Genomic DNA, 20,980 nt, shown 5'->3' with positions numbered 1-20,980 from the left:
TATTTACAATTTCCTTGTATAGATCCTTAAAAGCAACATTAGTAGCCATGATAACTCATCTCTTGTAATTAGAACATGGGTGATTTTGGTCCCTTTTTCTCTGTGGATACCAGACCTAGATTTTTTTTTTTTTTTTGTGACTGAGTCTCGCCCTGTCACCCAGGCTGGAGTGCAATGGCGCAATCTTGGCTCACTGCAACTTCTGCCTTCTGGGTTCAAATGATTCTCTTATCTCGGCCACCTGAGTAGCTGGAATTACAGGCTCCCGCCACCATGCCCAGCTAATTTTCGTATTTTTAGTAGAGATGGGTTTCACCATGTTGTCCAGGCTGGTCCCGAACTCCTGACTTCATGATCCGCCCGCCTTGGCCTCCCAAAGTGCTGAGATTACAGGCATGAGCCACTGTGCCCGGCTGCTGCCACCCAGGTGCCGAGGCAAGAGATTGAGGGCACGAGCTGTTCCACTATAATAAAATATATGAAATAAGAATAGTTATACTAGATATAGATAATAGATATGATTATGTATGAATATAATTAATCATTAGTTTGTAGCAATTACTCTTTACTCCAATATTATAATAATCCTTGCTCTACAATTATAACTTAGGAAAAACCAGGCCATACAGAGATAGGAGCTGAGGGGACATAGTGAGAAGTGACCAGAAGACAAGAGTGTGAGCCTTCTGTTATGCCTGGGCAGGGACACCAGAGGGCTCCTTGGTCTAGTGGAACGCCAGCATCTGGGAAGATGCCCGCTGCCAAGCAGACCGTGGTCTAGTGGTAGCGTCAGTGTCAAGGAAAAACACCTGCTACTTAGCAGACCAGGAAAGGGAATCTCCCTTTACCCGGAGTTCAGAGAAGACTCTACTCCTCCCATCTTGTGGACGGCCTGACATCAGTCAGGCCCACCCACAGTTATCCGGAGGCCTAACCGTCTCCCTGTGATGCTGTGCTTCAGTGGTCATGCTCCTAGTCCCCCTTCATGTTCCATCCTGTACACCAGGCTCTGCCTTCTGGGTTCAAATTAGTAACAAATTAGTGAAAGTAATAAAAAGTTTCTGATATGCAGAAATAATGGCGTAAGCTGTCTCTCTCTCCTCTCTTTCTCTCTGCCTTGACTGCCAGGCAGGGAAAGGGCCCCTGGTCCAGTGGACACATGAGCCACGTGACTTTACCTATCATTGGAGATAGGTAATGTCCCTTTGTCTTGTATCCAATAAATATCAGCGCAGCCTGGCATTCAGGGCCACTACCGGTCTCCGCATCTGGTGGTAGTGGCCCCCCGGGCCCAGCTGTCTTTTCTTTTATCTCTTTGTCTGTGTCTTTATTCCTACAATCTCTCATCTCCGCACAAGGGGAGAAAAACCCACTGACCCTGTGGGGCTGGACCCTACACCCGGCGGTGTTATGTTTCTTATAAAGAGAGGTGAAAGAACTTCTCTTACTCAGCTTGTTAAAAACATTTACTAAGAATACAGTAGACTAAGTAATCCAAGGGGACTTCATTCTTCTCTGTTTTCAGGATAAATGTGCTGAGTTTCGGGAACAAATGAAGAATGGAAGACTCAGCTGTACTCGGGAGAGTGATCCTGTACGTGATGCTGATGGCAAATCGTACAACAATAAGTGTACGATGTGTAAAGCAAAATTGTAAGTATTTCTCTCAAAAGGCATGTCTAAAACATAGTCACATTCCTCTTGAATGAATGGCTATTTCTCATTTGCGATGGCTTTTTCCATGCAAATTATTCTTTTTGCTAATTTCCAAATATTATATTTTTTCTCTTGCATTCTCTAAGGAACAATGAACCTTTGCAAGGGCAGTTAACCAAGTGGCTGATTTCTATTGTATTTTCGATTACAATTCTGTGAACTCTAAGTCCTATCATGGTAGACCCTTGTTCTTTATTGCGCCAGAATTCTAGGAAGACTTTGTGATGGCCATTTGGAATCATTGACCAGCACAGTTGAAGAAAGCTGGCTTCTTGTCATTTGCACGGGACACACTTACTGCATAATCCAGGGTCAATATGTGTTAACAAGATGAATATTGACTTTTTTCTCCTCCAGGGAAAGAGAAGCAGAGAGAAAAAATGATGATTCTTACTCCAGCTCAAATGGGACTGGATCAGAATCAGGAAAGGTGAGTTATTACTTGGGTTTTGGCAAGAATGTTCTTTCTGTGAGTCAACAGTTGGCGATCAAAACTGCAGAAGAAGGTGCCAATATGATCAAGCTAGGGCTTGCCCTTAGAAGGTCAGGAGTTACCAAGTTATCAGTGATTATCACTTTATGAGGCACCTTTATAAATAATGGTTTATTAATTATTTCAACAGCCTGGTCAAATATGGCCTTTTAACCTTACTTTATAGATAGAGAAAACGAGGTTTTGCAAGTATACTGGTATTTATTTTTGTTTTTGTATTATTTTGCTGCTATTATAAGTTACTACAAGCAGTTGCTTAAAATAACACAAATTTATTATCTTATATTTCTGGATTCCATAAGTTTTAAATGGGTCTGATCATGCTAAAATGAAGGTGTCGATAATGCTGCACTCCTTTGTGGAAGCTCTGGGTGAGGATCTGTTTCTTTGCTTTTTCTAACTTCTAGAAGCTACTTGTATTCCTTGGCTTGTGGCCACCCTTAAGCCAGTGATGGCCAGTCAAGTCCTTCTCATGTTGTATCATTCTCATACTGACTCTCCTGCCTCTGCCTCTCTCTTTCATGAATAAGAACCCTTGCGATTACCTGGGTCCCACTTGGATAATCCAGGGTAACTTCCGCATTTTAAATTCAGCTGATTAGCAATCTTAATTCCATATTCAGCCATAATTCCTCCTTGCCAGGAAAGCAACCTATTTGGAGGTTCCAGGAATTAGAACATATGTCTAAAACAGAGTCTGATTCCACAGAGGACATTGTGGAATGTCCTCTCTGTCGGCCATTATTTTGCCTACCACAGCAAGGTTACACGGCTGCCTGACTCTTGGAAAGAAATCCTCTGATTCTCAAATCTAATCAGATACCATGTAAAAACAGCACTTCCAATATAATCTTTCCATCTTTTCAGGATACATGTGATGAGTTTAGAAACCAAATGAAAAATGGAAAACTTATCTGCACTCGAGAAAGTGACCCTGTCCGGGGTCCAGATGGCAAGACACATGGCAATAAGTGTGCTATGTGTAAGGAAAAACTGTGAGTATGTTTCAAAATGAGCTTTTGACTGTGAGTCTTAAAGTACAATAGTCATTTCTTACCAGTTTGAGAAAATGACAGTTGTCTTAGAAGCAGATCTAGTAATGAATGAGGTGTTTGTTCACTTTGATTGAAATGGTTCATTGTTTTCCCCCCAGGGAAAGGGAAGCAGCTGAAAAAAAAAAGAAAGAGGATGAAAACAGGAGCAATACAGGAGAAAGGAGCAATGACAAAGAGGTAATAGATGTTAGACACTCTAATACCTGAATTCAGTTAGTTCACTGTATGGTAAATTTATTCAACAAATATTCATGAAATGCTGACTCTGTCCCAATCATTGGCAATAAAATGGTTAACAATGAAGTCATGGCCAGATCTTGAAAATAAATAGCATGCTCTTCAATTCCCCAAGAGTGACTCTGATGCAAATGTAGAACCAGTGACAATTGTTAGATTATTGTAGTTAGCCAGTGAATTTCATTTTTGAATTTTTTCTTTCCTTTGAGACAGGGTCTTGCTGTTGCTCAGGCTTGTCTTGAACTTCTGAGTTCAAGCGATCCACTGGAGCTCAAGTCTCAGCCTCCCAAAGTGCTGGGATTACATGAGACATCACACTTGGCTGTTTCTGAATTTTTTAAACAAATAAATATCAAACAATCAGATGCCAAAAATTACAAAGAAAATTAGTATCAAAAGTTCGGAGTTTGAGGCCAGGAACGGTGGCTCACGACTGTAATCCCAGCACTTTGAGAAGCCGAGGCGGGCGGATCAGGAGGTCAGGAGATTGAGACCATCCTGGCTGACACGGTGAAACCCCATCTCTACTAAAAATACAAAAAATTAGCCGGGCGTGGTGGCGGGCGCCTGTAGTCCCAGCTACTCGAGAGGATGAGGCAGCAGAATGGCATGAACCCGGGAGGCAGAACTTGCAGTGAGCTGAGATCGTGCTACTGCACTCCAGCAGCCTGGGCGACAGAGCGAGACTCCATCTCAAAAAAAAAAAAAAGAGAAAGAAAAAAAGTTGGAGTTTGAGAGAATAAATTCTTGATCTGGCATTTCATTGCCACCTAGTGTTCAGTTTTGGTCTTCATAAATAGTATTCAACACTACAACACCAACACGTAGAATATTACACAGCACAATTTCTTTTAATCCACCGACGGACTCCAGTTAGAACAGAAAAATGGTAAAATTTCTCTAGGAAGATTTTTCCTATTAGTAGGGCAACTTTTCATTAAGCCTGTAGTGACTAAAGAAAATGAAACATTAATAGTAATTATCATTATTTAAAAATATTTTGGGAACTTTATTGTACAACTTCACATGATCTTTAAAGGACATCTATTTAAAATCTTGGTAAATTTTTAATTTTATGATCCTTATTTAAAAAATTTCAGGCCGGGCGCGGTGGCTCAAGCCTGTAATCCCAGCACTTTGGGAGGCCGAGACGGGCGGATCACGAGGTCAGGAGATCGAGACCATCCTGGCTAACATGGTGAAACCCCGTCTCTACTAAAAATACAAAAAACTAGCCGGGCGACATGGCGGGCGCCTGTAGTCCCAGCTGCTTGGGAGGCTGAGGCAGGAGAATGGCGTAAACCCAGGAGGCGGAGCTTGCGGTGAGCTGAGACCGGCCACTGCACTCCAGCCTGGGCGGCAGAGCGAGACTCCGTCTCAAAAAAAAAAAAAAAAAAAAAAAAAAAATTTCAAACAGAAGAATGCTATCTGTATGTATATATAGAAAATATTGAGTGAAAAAAACCAACAACAAAGAAAATACGGAGGCAGGGTGTGGTAACTCACTCTTATAATTCCAGTGTTTTGGGAGACCAGAGCACGAGAATTTCTTGAGCCTAAGAGTTCAAAACCAGCCTGGGCAACATAGTGAGACCCTGTCTCTACAAAATAATAATAATAACAACAATAATAAAAATGGCCGTGCATGATGGTGCAAACCTGCAACTCTAGCTACTGGGAGGTTAAGGTGAGCAGATCACTTGAGCCCAGGAGTTCAAGGCAGCAGTGAGCTGTGATAGCATTATCGCACTCCAGCCTGGGCAACAGAGTGAGAACTTGTCTTAAAAAAATAAATAAAAAGAAAATATTGAGATTGTGTGTGTGTGTGTGAAATAGAGAACTACAGTTTTATCTACACATGCAAAGTTAAATAAGGTTTACCAATAATTATATTTAAACCTCCCCCAAAATCTATGCAGTGGGTAATATTTTTCCAATTTTTTAGAATTCAGGAAAACTTAAGAGAAGTTAGCTACACATAAATAATGAATAGAAGAACCAAAGACTGAATTGCAGGGTTGCAATACAGTCAGAGGAGTGCTATTATAAACGTATGTGGTATTCTGAGCACCTGGAAAAGAAAATACTTCCAGTAATTTGTGAAAATGGTGGTTGTGAGACATTTAATATGTTGATAGGTATTTAATTCCAGAGAATTTTTTTAAATGCTGCAATAAAAAGTAAGGCCTGGAATTGTTTGTTTACGGACATCACAATTTAAAGAAAGAAGGGTAAGTACAATCTAGGTTATTGTGTTATATTTTAAGGTAATGTTTCCATATCATCACTTTGGCTCTTTGGGCTTAAACGAAGTTCCAGTGACTTCTGTAGCTCTCTGAAGATTTTAATACATTCCAGATCCTGTCTGTAGACTCGGTTCTATTGGCTTCTTTTTACGATCATTATGTTTCAATGAACACAAAAGGCAGCTCCATATACTTATCCACAGATAGGAGTTTTATTCTCTGTTTTGTAAAAGCAAATAAGTAAAAAGGTATAGCCTGGTGGTTAGCAGGTTTCTGACCACAAATTCAACACTGACTTTATTTAGTATCGCTGAGATTTATTTTTCTCATCTGTTAAATGGGAATGATGAGTATTTATTTATAAGATTTTTACAACCACTAAAATAAATCTGTTAAGCCACACAACAAAGCACTTTGCACAATAAAAATGCTTTTTTTTGTTTGTTCTTGGTAAATTGTTGTTGAGAAATGAAGCTGAAAGTTTACATGTTTTTATGTTTTGCAGAAGAGTGTCTTTTAGTTCATTCCAGGGCTTTTGAAGTAGACTTTTTATGTGTGGAATACTGAGTGCACTCATGGGGAGACGGGTTTGGGGCTCCGCCTCATAGAAAATTGTATTAAAATGAGATGGGGCAGGGCACTGGGGGCTCATGCCTGTAATCTCAGTGCTTTAGGAGGCCAATGTGTGACAATTACTTGAAGCCAAGAATTTAAGACCAGCCCAGGCAACTTTTTAAAGAGACTCCCGTCTCTACAAAAAATTTTAAAATATTAGCTAGGCACCGTGGCACATGCCTATAGTTCTAGCTACTTAGGAGGCTGAGGTGGGAGTGTTGCTTGAGCCCAGCAGTTGGAGGCTGCGATGAGCTATGATTGCACCACTGCACTCCAGGCTGGACAACAGAGCAAGATCATATATATATATATATATACACACACACACACAAACACACACACACACATATATACACACACACACGCATATACACACACACACACACATATATACACAGACACACACACACACACACATGTAGTTTTTAAAGGAATAGGCTGCTTTAGGCAGTACTGAAATTCCATTAGGGCAAGACAATCATTTGAGAGAGATGCAATGAACAGATTCAAACTTCTTACGTAGAGATTGAATAAAGTCCCTTTAAAACATATTTCTTCTCTGAAATTTTACTTTCTCTGTTTTTTTTTCCTGTGTTATGAGTTTATGTCTAATCAGTCAATCACGTTATCAGGTTTTAAAGATTATACCATGACAGTAACATTTTTTTCTGCTACTGTTGGTAGGATCTGTGTCGTGAATTTCGAAGCATGCGGATAAATGGGAAGCTTATCTGCACCAGAGAGAATAACCCTGTTCGAGGCCCATATGGCAAGATGCACATCAATAAATGTGCTATGTGTCAGAGCATCTTGTACGTAAAAAGGTTTATCAATAAATTTGATAGTTGTGCCTGTTTGCCAGAAGTTAGTTCTTGTTACCTTTAAAACCTAAGACACTTGGCATCACACATTAATGATACGATAGCTCCTCTCTTTTGAAGAGACAATTTCCGAAGCCCTTTCACAATAATTTTTTTATTTTGATGTTGAGAAGCATAATCACACCCAGAACCTCTGGGGTAGGAAGAGGTAGCTTATCAGCTACGTAACCTGGGACAGGCCAGTTCATTGTGCGGAGCCTCAGTTCCTCCTGAGGGAAAAATAACTGCACAATATAGTTTTGTGGTGATTCGAGGACATTTTAAAAATGCTTCTGAACTTCAAAGCATTATACCTATGTAAATAACAATCAAAACTGTGAGTTTAGTTATAATTTAATTAGAAAAGTAAAAATGAAAATTATAGAAACTTTCTAGATGAGAGTCATAAGTCTGTTACATTAAGGAAAAATAAAGACCTTTTAGGATCATATTTTTCTGGATAAGAGTATAGTAACAGCATCTATGATAGTTGATAGCATTGCCACAAATATATTATCATGAAAATTCCAACAATCAGAACTGATTAGCTTACAGAAAAGTATTCTTAGAATTTTATTTTCAAGTATAAGAAAATAGTGTTAGATTTGCTAATGTTTAGCATTGAAGAAACACTTGGTTAAAGACAATTCAGTAACAACCCTAGAAAAATTACCCTATCTTTTTTTTTTTTTAAATCTGCAGCGATCGAGAAGCTAATGAAAGAAAAAAGAAAGATGAAGAGAAATCAAGTAGCAAGTCCTCAAATAATGCAAAGGTTATTTCTTAAAGGATACCAGAATAACTGTCTTACTTTTCACCCTCAGAATTTTGCATTCTTCTCCAGTTTTGGGAATAATAAAGATACAAATCTCTTAACTTCAAAGAAAATTGATTTTGCTAGTCTTGTCACTTTGGATCATAACAAGATTTTCTGGGGAGCTTTGGGCTTTGATATCTTCTTTGATTTTGTAGAAAATTCTCTGAGACTGCGTGTCAATTGATGTTTTAGTCTTTCCTCCTTGGGAGAAATATGGATTGAAAAGTAGAGGGTAAAATTCTTTACCAACTCAACTGCATGCTTATCTTTGACACTTTAAGTGTGAAATAAGGCTTTGGGTAGCTCGTTGCTATTTATTTTAATAATTCAGGCAATATAATCTAAGTCTCCCTTTTAGCTTCCCTTCTGTTTTTACCAGATGATTTTATCAGCATTAAAGAATCAGTAGTGTGCGTGCATGATGCTTTCTTTTCTATTTCTTTTTCAGGACTACAAAGAAGACGTCTTCATTCAGTTCTTTAATAGTAACAATCACATTTGTAGAGTTAGATCCCTAAGCAATTGTCCTTTTGTCAAAAGCATGCTTCATCGGGAAAATAGGGGAAAGGAAGGATGGATGAACGGGAGGAAAAAACAAGAAGGTCTATCAAGTGTTGTGTTATGTTTCCCTACATTTTTCAGGACCAGTGCAGACAGGTTCAGAATGAAGCGGAGGATGCAAAGTTTAGACAACCTGTGTATTCCTTGGCCTCTGTTGCCAGGATAAGTACAGTGAGTCTGAGCCCCGAACTAAGAGAGGACTTCCTAAAACCACATTTGAAAAAATCACTAAGCCAAAAAGGGACAAAGTCATGTTCACTTTCCCTTTCTCATTTTCTAGGATGAGTGCAGTGAATTTCGAAACTATATAAGGAACAATGAGCTCATCTGCCCTAGAGAGAATGACCCAGTGCGCGGTGCTGATGGAAAGTTCTATACAAACAAGTGCTACATGTGCAGAGCCGTCTTGTGAGTAAGATGGTTCTGCTCCTCCTGCAGCTAGCAGGGGAAGTGCATTTTTAGAAACTGCTGATTGAATAAATTTGTGTATTTATGAACACTATGGGATTTTAAAAATAAGTCTTTAGAATTAAAGTCCTCAAATCGAGAACACCTGATATAGTAGAAAGAACATTTAGACTTGGAGACAGAAATTCCCTAAGTTCTAGCCAAGATGTATACTAACTGTGTCATTAAACAATTTGTTTTCAACTTTCAGCATCATAATTAGAAGAAATTCTTCAAGATCTTTATTCCACAACTAGATCAGACTCAATTGAGATGCCTCATAAAAATAAACACAAATTTTTACACCCCAAAATATATCAGAATCTTGGGGTGATGTAATTTATTTTTTAGAAAGAGTTTCTAGGTTATTCTATAAAGCAACTGGAAGTGGAGACCAATGGACATTATAAATGGTGATGATGATGATGGTTGTAAAGCGCACTGTGAACACAACAATCGTCAAATTTATTTAGCTTTTCATAGTGAGTGTTTTGAGAGAGGAATTACCAAATACTGCTCTCATTTTATGTTCTAGAAAATCAAAACTTAAGAACATTAAGCCACTTGTCATCTGTTAAGTGATGAAAGTTCTAAGCCAGCTCCTAATTGTGTAATTTTCTTAATATGTCATCCTGGTCACTATCTCAATGTTCTGTGATTATGATTTATTTATTTGTTTATTTATTTACTGAGACAGTGTCTCACTCTGCTGCCCAGGCTGGAGTGCAATGGTGCAATCTCAGGTCACTGCAACCTCTGCCTCCAGGGTTCAAGAGATTCTCCTGCCTCAGCCTTCCAAGTAGCTGGGATAGCAAGTGTGCACCACCGTGCCCAGCTAATTTTTGTGTTTTTAATAGAGACGGAGTTTCTGTTGGCCAGGCTGCTCTCCAACTCCTGACCTCAAGTGATTTGCCAGCCTAGGCCTCCCAAAATGCTGGGGTTATAGGCGTGAGGTACCATGCCTGGCATCTGTCATATTTTATGAGGATTGCTTAACTTCTCACTGAAAGTTATAGGAACTGTTTCTTATTTTCAGTTACTTTTTGTTTTCTTCTCTAGTCTAACAGAAGCTTTGGAAAGGGCAAAACTTCAAGAAAAGCCATCCCATGTTAGAGCTTCTCAAGAGGAAGACAGCCCAGACTCTCTCAGTTCTCTGGTAAGGAGGACTATTTCTGAAAAGCTACTTATCAGTTTAATTTTCTCGATTTTTTTTGACCTGTTGCTATTTGCTGTTTCCATGGAAGGGTCTGAAGTTTGCTGATTCAGTGCATCCTGAAGTCATTTGAGGACTGTATGCAGTTTATGCTTGGCAAGAGTTCTGGGGTTTCTCATTAGTGCCTTATTCTGTGCCCTTTGAGATTATTTGCCTTGCTTCAGTTTAGTACATTTTGAAATTTACAATGTGGGTGTGGAATAATTGTGACTAATCTCACATGTGGTAGAATACGGAGTCAGGTGCCTCAATTCTGTAATTTTAGCAGACCAACAAGTTTCCTCACCTAGCTTCCGCTTATTTCCCTCCTCCAACCAAATCTGTGTTCACATCCTGGAACTCTACGCCAAGCATGCTCACAGGTGTAAATTTCCACAAATTAGCAATTCACGGTGGCTAAAACTTCTTGTTTAAAATATAGGCTGAGCTGGGTGTGGTGGCTCGTGCAAATTGGGCTCTACATCAGGGATACAAAGGCAGGGAGAAGAGCTATTAACAAAATATGTTTTTTTAAAAAAATACTAAGGTATAATAGTCACATAAAAGAAATGCACACATTTCTTCTGTGATAGCAGCAAGAAATAAGGTATCATCAGCAGACTAGTAGCCCCCTCATTCTCCCTCATGATCTACAGTCCGTTTTGGAGCTGAGATTTCTTTTGGAGAAATAAATCTTTCATTATTCATTTCTTTTTATCAAGCCAGCAGTCCTTTTGTCAGTCTACAAATACTTATTGAGCACCCACTATTTTTCCAGGCATTATTTATGTATGCTAGGTTAATAGCCATGAACAAAACAGATAGCACTCATTACATGAAGTTCATAGTATATTGGAAAAGCAGATACAATAAATAATATAAATAAATAAATAAAATAATGCCAAGGAGGAAATAAGGCAGAAAAAAAAATGGTACAGTAAATTCTGAGATGGGGAGGGGAGGGGATACAATTTTACGTGGCATATATAGGGAATAACTCCTCAGAAGCTGACATTTACATTAAGACCTAAGGGTACTGATTCAGTAGGTATATATGAGGGGAACATACTCCAGGGAGAAAACATAGCAAACATTTAGTGTTGTTGAAATAGAGCTACCTCGGCTGTAGAGGAGGAAGTCAGGAAGCTAATGGGAGGCCATGGTATAAAGGGTTTTGTAGACAGTTTTAAAGACTTTGCCTAATATTCTGATTGACGGTTTTGAGAAGAGTAATATGATTTGATTTATATTTTAAAGGAATAACTTTGCCTGATATCTATTGAAAACACTGCAGGGAGGCAAGGGCTGGACAGCTAATTAGCTATTGCAGTAGTCTACAGAAGAGATGATGCTAGTTTATATCATGTGGTGGAACTTTTGAGAGGTGGTTAGATACTGGGTCTGTTTTGAAGGTGGAGTCAACAGAATTTGTTGAGTTGAAGTACTATGTTAAAAAAAATAAAGAGAGGGAGAGAGAGAGTAAGGAACATTGTAGTACCTTTTGAATATTATAGCACCAGTTACCTGAAAAAATACACTTGATATACCTGGTTGAGTCTAACCTTTGCCAGGGATTCATATAAGTTACTTATCTAAATTCTCCATGAATATTTCTACCAATATGGAACTCACCACAATCTAAAGCAATTCATTTAGGTGTTTGAATCATTTATCAAAACAAAGGAACAAGCAAACAAATACTGCTTGACTTCTCCAAAATGCGTATTAGCAGATATAATATTATTAAATTTTCTATGTCATCTTTGTGCCTGTTTTCAGTAAGTAGTTTTCAAGGAATTTATTAATTTCACCTATGTTGTCAAATTTTTTGGCATATAGTTTACATTTCTAAATTATTCTTTTAATATCTACAGCTCATATAACGATGACCTTTTATCTCTAATATTGGTAATATATGTTTTCTTGACTCTGGTCAATTTTGCAAATAGCTTATCAACTTACTAATCTTTTCAAGCAGTTAACTTTTGACTTTGTTCTGTTTTCTATTTCATCAATTTCTCCTCTTTATTATTTATTTAAAAATTTTTCTATGCTCATCATTGGCTAGCTTCTTCAGATGAAAGTTTAGATCATCCATTTTAGAACTTCCTTCTTTTCTAATATATGTATTAAGGCTATAAATTTCCCTCAAATTACTGCTTTGGCTGCTGGGATTTGACAGGTTATATTTTCTTTGTGATTCATTTCATTTCTAAATTCTGTGATTACTTTGAGTCATGAGTTATTTAGAACTCATCCCTTTACTTATAAATATATTTCTTATAAATATTATATACTTGATTCTTTTTGTTCTTCCAGTTTGATAATTTCTGTGTTTTAACTGGAGTACTTACTTGTTAATATTCTATGTAATTACTGATACCATTGGATTTAAGTCTTCCATCATCCTATTTGCTTTTGAATCCATTTTTCTATATTTTGGCTCTACTTTTTGTCTTCTTAAAAAACTAATCAAGTTCTTGTAATTATCATTAATTACTAAACTCATACTCCCAAAACACTACAAAGAGCAAATATGTTTCTTCTTTTACATGGAAAATATACATATGATTTTACCATGGAACACATACTGACAACTAAAAGTTACTGAACACTTAGTATGTGACCGATACTGTGTTAAGCATGAACTTACATGCATTATCTGTTTTAATCCCTTAAAGCAGTAATATAAAGTAAGGACTACTATTATTTATGGTTTTCAGATGAGAAAATTAAGGATGAGAAAAGTTAGATAAGTCACTTCTCTAGTTAGTGGTAGAGCTAGGACTCAAAAACTCATGCAATTTATGAGTATTGACCTCTAAGTCTTTCCTTTCGAGGCTGTGTATAACCAGTATCTTCACTTAAAAAGGCAAATATTATTTCTAGCATGCCTATCATTCTAGATTTCTTCTTATGGGCAGGTAATTGTGTCACATATAATAAAGGATTTTTGCTTTCTTATTGCTTTGCTATTCCTTGTTTCTTTGTTTATTTACCTTGTCTAGTTAAAAATGGCCAAATTCAGGAAGTTAAATTCACCTCATATGGTGCAAAATCAATCTTTGAGTTTGAATAACCTATATCACATTTATTCAAGTTGGATTAAAGAACTCAAGAGGTTTTCTTAAGCCCATCCATCTCCTTGAATGCCATAAAGTAAGTCTGCTTTATGTTTTGCTTCTTCAGGATTCTGAGATGTGCAAAGACTACCGAGTATTGCCCAGGATAGGTTATCTTTGTCCGAAGGATTTAAAGCCTGTCTGTGGTGACGATGGCCAAACCTACAACAATCCCTGCATGCTCTGTCATGAAAACCTGTAAGTATTCAAGTTGCCCCATCATATCTTCCAGTTTAGAACTTCTCAGCTAGAGTATTAACCCATAGTAACGCACCTATATAAATTCGAAGGGTGTTGCAAGTAATTTATTCATCATAGAAATTAAAAATTCAAAATTTGTGAATTATCTTTCTTATATGTAAAATAGAAAAGATTTAAGGCTATTCCTTTGGTAAATTGCTTACCTACATTGCTATATGCTCTATTGAGTAAAAGAGAACAAAAAAAAAATAGTGGGGTTACAATTACAGAACATAGGGATAAACCTGTGTACAGTCACAGGAGTGTGAACATCATTCATTCTGTGTGTAGTGGACAAAAACAGTAGAGAAGTACTGCTATATAAACCCAGCCCAGTGTATAATATCTAAAAGCTCCTGTGACTACAATATAGCTACAGATTCCCCATTTCTTTAACCCTGCCTCTTGAAAGAAGTAGTACCTTGCAAAAGGAAAGTGCACTGTATAAAAGAAAGCATAATAAGTAAATGGCTGATCTGATGTCTGCTCTCATATTTATGACTATCTGGGTATCTGGAGGCATATTATTTCATGATTCTGAATCTCGCTCCCTTCATTGGAGAAATGGAGACAGTTCTCTGACCTGCTGACTTCACAGATGATTGAGAAGAACTGCTAGATATAAAAATATTTTTATCTTAAGTTAAATACAAGGGATTCATTTTAATATTCTTATTATTGGCTTTAGTTTTGTTGTTGCTACTCTGCTCAAATGCTGTCTGAATTTTTAAATAATTTCCCCTTGCCTCTATGTGCATCCCTTCCCTTCTCCTGGCCACCATTTGGCCAGCTTTCAAGGAGAGAATGGTGACAAACCTTGTTTTTTCCATCTCACCTGACCCCAGACCTACATTGCAGTTCATGTACTACTTTATCCTTCTTAGGACACTGTAAGCAAGGCCCAGAACATGAGGATAGGACTCCCTGATATCCTGTTTTTTAATCCTGGAAAAATATTTTAAAGAAAAAGGCACTCCTCAGGTCATATGCTTAAAAGCATAAAATCTGAATATAATCCTTCATCTATAGGTAAGGTATGGTAGATAAGGCACTTTCAGATTTCAGTCACTGAATCCCTGCAACCTGCTATGGAATGTTGTTATCTTTATTACACAGAAGGTTAATCTGAGGCTCAGAGAGTCCAAGTAATTTGATTAAAGTTGCAAAGCTAGGAAGTAAATCAGACAGGATTTTGACCTTATTGATTTGGGCCTAAATACAGTTTTCTTTTTTCTCCACTTAAATTCCTTAGTTTTTCAAAGACCAAAGATTCCTTAGATAATATGAAGAAAGTCACCCCTTTCAAGAAATTTTAAAAAAATTATGTGATGTGAACAATCCACACACATAATATTCATAGGCTCATGGAGCACTTGAAATTCATCCATAGACCTTATAGGTTTTTAGGAATTAAGAAATTCTTAGCAAACTATCGCAAGAACAGAAAACCAAATTCCGCATGTTCTCACTCATAGGTGGGAATTGAACAATGAGATCACCTGGACACAGGAAGGGGATCATCACACACCGGGTCCTATTGTGGGGAGCGGGGAGGGGAGAAGGATAGCATTAGGAGATATACGTAATGTAAATGACGAGTTAATGGGTGCAGCATACCAACATGGCACATGTATACATATGTAACAAACTTGCACGTTGTGCACATGTACCCTAGAACTTAAAGTATAATTTAAAAAAAAAGAAGAAGAATTAAGAAATTCTTGTTTAAGCAATAAATATAACTGCCCAGGAATTCCATTACTATGTATACCTTATCTGCAGCCCAGAAATCCTTCAATTCCTCTTTGTTGTAAATGTCCGGACCTAAATTATCCATACAATTTTCTTCAACATTTTCATCAACTTTATAGACCCATAACAAGTGATCTATTTAAGGGAACTTTAGAGTAAGAAACTGAAATGATGAAAATATTAAGAAAGCATGCCTCACGATAGTTTGTTTGGTTAAGGGAGTTGGGAGTATATATTATAAAGAAGGATCAGGTTATCTGAGGCAAAAGGAAACAATATTCATTTCCAAGGTTTTAGAGAAAGTTATAGGAGAGCAATTTCAGCTTAAGCAATGCCAAAAGACAAATTGCACTGCCTTGATAGATAATGAGTTTCCCATTACTAGAAGCAAACAAGTACATGTCTGATTCATAGCATTTCTCCAGTGAAAGGCGTTAAAATTCATACTCCTTAAGATTCATTCCAACCGCAAAACTGAGACTGTATCATTTGTGTCTGGTTATATTTTTCCCCAAGTCATATTACTGGTATTCAGTATAGTCAAACATCTCTCTGGGATCTATTTCTCGCATCTGTAAATGCGAGATCACCTTTAGATCAGATGATCCCCAAGTTTATTTTCAACATTCTTTATGAAATATATCAGTGAATGAAATGTGACACGATAGGTCCAGGGCTAGGGGACAAATCTGGAGTAGAAGATAAACAGCCTGGACGATACCTACTGAAAATGAAAATAGTTGAATGCAGATCCCAGATCCTCCCTCTAAATGCAGTTTGGTTTGATACCAAATGTCCTGCGTGTTGGTCTTTATTTATTTTCTCATTATAACTGAGAACTTCCTCATTGTTGAAGCATCCTCTGATCTGTTTTAGGATACACCAAACAAATACACACATCCGCAGTACAGGGAAGTGTGAGGAGAGCAGCACCCCAGAAACAACCGCTGCCAGTAAGCCCACATCTGTAAGTACATAAGTAGACTGGCCTCCATGGTTATGTTGTGAGGAGTAGTGGGTTCTGGTTTTGTTCTCTTCCATTGAGTAACAGACATTTATCTGGCCAGAGAGGTAACACTAGGTCAGGTGACCCAGAATTGGTCACATTTTCACTATAAGGATAATTAAGTAATTACTGAAATAAGTGGAAATAATGCAGCAGTTAATATTGTAAACTATTTAATGGATTCATTAATAGATTGTTTATGAGCAATGTCTCCAATATAACATTTCTTATTCCAGGATAGGTTTTATCATCTGTGATCTACAATACAAAGATGAGACAGAGACCAAGAAAGGTCAGAGAGTGACAGAGTTGGATTTAAACAATTTCTATATAACGCCCATATTCTTGAACTTTACATTGTGTTAAATTATTTCCCAGCATTAAAAGTTGACCAGTTTCATTTAAACTCCTGAAAGGATGTTTCAACATACGTTACTGAATTTGACATTCTCCCTGGTGACTATTTAAATAGTCATCCTCAGGGAGATGGTATATTACATGAAAAAATAGGAATTTTCAAATAAGAGAAAAATGTTTTGTTATGGGATAAATATGAGTGCAAAGTTCAGTTTTTGCTGTGCTTCCTATATGAGACTCTTGGCAAATCACATAAATACTCTAAACCAAATATCCCAATGAACTATGAAAATATTCAATAAAGACTGACTTTTATACATTTGGCACAATGTTTGAAAAATTAATGTCACTATTATTACTATGCCTAAGACCAAAGTATGAATTTAGAAAAAGAGAAGAGTCCAAAGTATGAACTTTGATAAACAGACCATGGTATAGTGCTTATTTATTTTTAATAAATTATTTTCAATTGTAGTTTGATAAAATTATATGTAATAAACAGCATTTTAATGCATTATATTTAATAAAGCTATTTATTATTATTCACATTCTCTTTGCTCCATTCCACTGCCACAGAAAGCTTTAGCAATAATGGAATCAGAAACTATTCAGCCAGATTTGAAAATCTTAGTCAAGCAATATTACATAAGGCCATATTAAAAACGTCTACCCAACAATCTTTGTTATGGGAAACTGTGAAAACAAGAATCGTAAGCTAGAGTCTTCCTAGTTTCACATTAGCAGTTGAAAGCAGTGTAGAGGAAGCCGAGGACTAGAATGAAATCAGAAGACTTTATCTTTCTCATGTGGGCTTGACAAAGTTATTTACCACCCATTTAAAGACCTCTATTCTAGTTCTTTACCAGAATCCATAAAAAGAGAATTTAAACTTTAACTCTAGTCCCTATATTGTGTTTGCTGTCTCATTATATAGAAATTCTTAGTAGTTTGCTCCCATTTTATTGACAGAATATACTGTTCCCCCTCCTCACAAGCTCACCTTTACATATATCTCAGGAGACAAAGGTCAAAATAGCTTTATGCCAGTCCAATAGATGACACCTTAGACCACTCTTCCCTGTAACTCTCATCCTGTGTAGGCAACTTGGAAAAACTACTTTATAAAGAATTTGCCATAGGTTTATACTGGTAAGATGTATTTCTTTAAATAATGAAGAATCTTGCCGGGGCTCAGCACACAAGGTGTTGTAAAAGAGTGCCGTTCTTCCATTTCTGGGTGTAGGCTTTCGACTGGAGTTGCATAGCAGGCATTAATAATGACAGAAATTATTATGGTGTTAGTTAACAAAACAAAAACTGAAAGTGTCCTGGACACACGTGGAACTTCAGGTCCCTGCGTAAGATTCAAGGGTAGGATCTTGGGTACAGGTGGTACAGACTGGTCATGGCCTAGCATTGTTCTGATGACTAGTAAGGGTGTATATACTGGGGTTGAAGCCTCTTGTCTGAACTTTATTTCTGGGTGGAAGTTTCTCTAAGAAAGTCTGGAATCTCAAGAATAGAATAACAGTCCAGGCAGTCACAACTTTCCTGGAAAAGTACATTGAGTATCTTGGAACCCACACTTTTGTTGCTAAATACATAATACTTCCTATTATGCAATAACTATTATACAGTAACTACTAAGATTTACGTAGGTCTTTAGAGTTTTATGTACGTTTTCTCTTTGTTTCCTTCCAACAGTCATTTGATTAGGGCAGGGATCACTGTCTTTCCCATTTTACAGAAAATCATCTTGGGGGAAACTGTCACTTACTAAAGTCCCTCAGTATAATACATTGGGTTCAAAGTAGATATCCTGACTTCATTTCCAATGCTCTACTACCATTCCTTAGTTGTCAGGAGATTCTGAAAACTAAGTGCTCTCGAGAAGGCATTATCTCAATTAAAAGATGATTTGCTAGATTGGAAGGAAATTTCTATATTAAGAAAAATACCAATATTATTTTGTGAGATAAATAAATGACTATTCTTATCTCTATTTCTCAATGATTTCTCAAGTCTATGGATATCTTGCATTCTACATTATTATTATGTATTTTGATAGGTTCATTTGAAAATTCTTATCTATATCTGTCAATTTCATGACAGATTTTTCAAGGATTCAGGAAGACCAAAGCTTGCTACTTTCAAACCAAAGAAAACTGCCTGGAGTTGATATAGGCAATAAAGTGGAGATTTGAGTTTGGAGTGACAGTGCTGCTCATGCCCCAGGTGATACTAGTTGAAGATGTGCAGTTATGTGAAAGAAAATTCCTGAGGCTCTCACCCCCTATAAGATTATTTTTAAAATACTGATTTAATGTTTTAAAGGTTGATTTCAAATATATGGATGAGTCAGGCAAAGGAAGACAGCTGATTACATTCTAGTGGCCTACAACAAACTATAGTAGAAAAACATTCATGTTACAGGAATTGAATTCAAGTTATGACCTAACATGACAGTGACAAGTTACTAAACTTCTCTGAAGCTCAATTTCCTCATCTGCAAAATGGTGCTAATTACACCTACTTCTTTTTTTTATCAGCATGAAGACTGCATGTGATCAAAGGCAGAATTAAGCCATGTTCATTTTTGTGTCCACCTCAACACGTTGTACATACTAGGTGCTCAATATTTGTTGTATCAAACCTGATAAAATGTGAAACTGATTTTAAACTGTTACTTCTTTGCAGAATGCAGAATCTATGTATTTCTTTGATTAAGATGCAGCTATAAATATACAGCCCACATTTCTGCACTATCTCTGGGTTCTAGTATCTAACCTACACATCTTCTCTTCTAGGATGAATGACGGGAAGATTGTTGAAAGCCATGAGGGAAAAAATAAATCCCAACTCTGAATCACCTACCTTCACCTCTGTATATACAAAGAATTCTTTGGAGCTTGTCTTATTTGCTATAGAAAACAATACAGAGCTGTTGGGAATAGACTCACTGATTTTCAGTCTTTTCCATCTCTTTCCTCCTAGACTCCGTAATCTGAGGGTATAAAGAAACCTCCACCAAGTCTGAGCCCTCGAAATGTCCTGATTACAATGCTGTCTGTCCAACTGCCTGTTCAATAAAAGCAAACTCAGCAGAACACCCTTTCTGAGGCTTCTTTGTCACCGTCTGGATAATAGATATTTGCTTTTACAGAAACTGAATAAACTCTACCCTTTTGTGTTTTTGTCTGGCTAAACCCATTGGTGGACAGAGAATGCTCACTTTATTCCTGCTTAAGTTGCTGTCATAGCTGAGAAAGACTGTCTAGAAGAGAGGTAGGGAGATATGGGTTCCCAGCAGCCAACAGCTGTACAAAGTTAAACTAGCTATAAATCAGCTTCATCCTAACTGTTCATTACCATACCAGCTCCCCTTTCTACATTTTCATGAATGGGATAACTGCCTTTCAGTTATTTAGGTCCCATCCAAAGATACAAACCAGTAAGTTCTCATGTCTATTCATTAAGTTACATCTTGACAATTTCCTATGTCACGGCCTTGTACACATAATCTGGGAAGAACTAAGAAAATTAATTACCAATTTGTGTAAGCCTCTAAAGTGGCAATCTCCAAAAGAAATGTAATTTAAGCCATATATGCAGTTTTAAATTTTCTAGAGGCTACAAATAATTAATAATTATAAAATTATTAATTTCAATAATATATTTCATTTAGCTTAATATAGCAAAACGATTAATGTAATCAATATAAACTTTTAAATTTACTAAGTCATTGATTTTGGTGTATATTTTACACTTCTAACCCAGAAGGTTTACAATTGCATATATGCAATTTTAAATTTTCTAGAGGCTACAAATAATTAATAATTATAAAATTAATTTCAATAATATATTTTATTTAGCTTAAGATAGCAAAACTATTAATATAATCAATATAAATTTTTAAATTTACTAAGTCTTTGATTTTGGTGTATATTTTACACCTTCTAAACCAGAAGGTGATAAATAATGCTGAGATGAGACTAAAGAAAGCCAAAATACTTCTGTCAGCCCCACCTGTCCACTACTACCAAATACGTATTTTCTCTATATAACATGATCTTCAGATTTCATTTTGCATTAAGGGTTTTCAGAGATCTATCCCTTTCAAACTCCTTATTTTCTCACATTAGAAGTCCTCCTGAAGCCTTCCCATTTCTTTCAGGCATCAGAAATACCCAAGGATGTGGAGAAAAGAGAACGTTTTCACACTCTTGATGAAAATATAAATTATTTAAAACCCTATGGAAAACAG

At 36.9% G+C, this 20,980-nt stretch overlaps 1 protein-coding gene across 4 annotated transcripts in view; it reads left to right on the top strand.

Moving 5' to 3' along the window:
* Positions 1-19,825, top strand: part of SPINK5 (serine peptidase inhibitor Kazal type 5) — a 75,598-nt gene extending 55,773 nt beyond the window's left edge. For 2 of the 4 annotated variants that reach the window (XM_033180730.1, XM_033180727.1), the window contains 12 exons: positions 1,526-1,653; positions 2,074-2,146; positions 3,077-3,204; positions 3,363-3,441; positions 7,047-7,174; positions 7,925-7,997; positions 8,682-8,771; positions 8,881-9,008; positions 10,107-10,203; positions 13,429-13,559; positions 16,230-16,320; positions 19,524-19,825. In XM_033180730.1, the coding sequence (XP_033036621.1) occupies positions 1,526-1,653; positions 2,074-2,146; positions 3,077-3,204; positions 3,363-3,441; positions 7,047-7,174; positions 7,925-7,997; positions 8,682-8,771; positions 8,881-9,008; positions 10,107-10,203; positions 13,429-13,559; positions 16,230-16,320; positions 19,524-19,532 (1,155 nt within the window). In that variant the 3' untranslated portion in view covers positions 19,533-19,825. The remainder of the gene's footprint in view (positions 1-1,525; positions 1,654-2,073; positions 2,147-3,076; positions 3,205-3,362; positions 3,442-7,046; positions 7,175-7,924; positions 7,998-8,681; positions 8,772-8,880; positions 9,009-10,106; positions 10,204-13,428; positions 13,560-16,229; positions 16,321-19,523) is intronic. The other 2 variants (XM_033180729.1, XM_033180728.1) reach the window with 2 other exon arrangements.
* Positions 19,826-20,980: the final 1,155 nt, after the last annotated feature.

Source organism: Trachypithecus francoisi, unplaced genomic scaffold (genome assembly GCF_009764315.1).
Source record: "Trachypithecus francoisi isolate TF-2019V2 unplaced genomic scaffold, Tfra_2.0 Lachesis_group2, whole genome shotgun sequence".
Taxonomy (NCBI): Eukaryota; Metazoa; Chordata; class Mammalia; order Primates; family Cercopithecidae; genus Trachypithecus; species Trachypithecus francoisi.
This window is presented reverse-complemented; position numbering and strand designations above follow the sequence as displayed.